We start from the raw sequence: 1,065 nt of genomic DNA, 5'->3' as shown, positions 1-1,065 counted from the left end.
AACGCTCGCCAGCAGGACCCCCTATTGCCCAACGCTCGCCAGCAGGACCCCCTATTGGCCAACGCCTCTCGCCCCCCAGCCTCCCTCACTCCTCCTGTCACCCTGACACAAAGCCTGCCCATTCAGACCCCACCGATGGGACCGCCTGAGGTGTCAATCTCTCCTGACCCCGCCCCTGAACCACACCGGGCGGAGCCAAGGCACTTGGCCAATCACAACGAGCCACCGCCGCCAGGGTGAGTTGCCGGGACGACGGACGCCACACAGATACACATCTCAACCGTTGATATTTGACTGATTTGATTAACTGACTGATTCATTGGTGTTTTTTTTCTCTCTCTCAGTGAGATGGAGGCGGGGCCTTACATGGTGTCAGAGCCACCAATCAGATCAGCCGACAGCGGACCTCAGGTGAGACACACTAGTTGTCTTAGAGGCTACATAGGGCTCTTATGACCTGTCGTAGCCTCTGTAGATTCTAATACACACTATTCCCATTTAAAAAAAAACTATCTTATTTGCATTTTCCTAAAATGTTCCTGTGTATTTCCTTGAGCTTTCTCTCTGATTGGTTTCCCAGGGATACCACATGCCTATGATTGGTCACCCTCCACCCATAAGGCCCTCCCACCCATCAGGTCCACCTCCACAGCCCTCCCATTCCCACAGAGGAGGACCCAGACCACCTTGGGACAGGTACGACACTGATCACACGGGACTATAGAATATAGAGGTCATAACAGGGTTACTGTAGAATACAGGACTATAGAATATAGAGGTCATAACAGGACTATAGAATATAGAGGTCATAACAGGGTTACTGTAGAATACAGGACTATAGAATATAGTGGTTATAACAGGACTATAGAATATAGTGGTTATAACAGGACTATAGAATATAGTGGTTATAACAGGACTATAGAATATAGAGGTCATAACAGGGTTACTATAGAATATAGAGGTCATAACAGGGTTACTGTAGAATACAGGACTATAGAATATAGAGGTCATAACAGGGTTACTGTAGAATACAGGACTATAGAATATAGAGGTCATAACAGGGTT

The 1,065-nt window shown here is 47.5% G+C and overlaps 1 protein-coding gene across 1 annotated transcript in view; it reads left to right on the top strand.

Annotated features, from left to right (window-relative positions):
- Positions 1-696, top strand: part of LOC139393667 (E3 ubiquitin-protein ligase RBBP6-like) — a gene marked incomplete at its 3' end in the record, with an annotated part of 33,652 nt that extends 32,956 nt beyond the window's left edge. The window contains exons 8-10 of the mRNA XM_071142009.1: positions 1-236; positions 345-411; positions 581-696. The exon at positions 1-236 is cut by the window's left edge and continues 378 nt beyond it. Of these exons, the coding sequence (XP_070998110.1) occupies positions 1-236; positions 345-411; positions 581-696 (419 nt within the window). The remainder of the gene's footprint in view (positions 237-344; positions 412-580) is intronic.
- Between the last annotated feature and the right edge of the window lie 369 nt (positions 697-1,065).

This window comes from Oncorhynchus clarkii, unplaced genomic scaffold, assembly GCF_045791955.1.
Source record: "Oncorhynchus clarkii lewisi isolate Uvic-CL-2024 unplaced genomic scaffold, UVic_Ocla_1.0 unplaced_contig_464_pilon_pilon, whole genome shotgun sequence".
Taxonomy (NCBI): Eukaryota; Metazoa; Chordata; class Actinopteri; order Salmoniformes; family Salmonidae; genus Oncorhynchus; species Oncorhynchus clarkii.
This window is presented reverse-complemented; position numbering and strand designations above follow the sequence as displayed.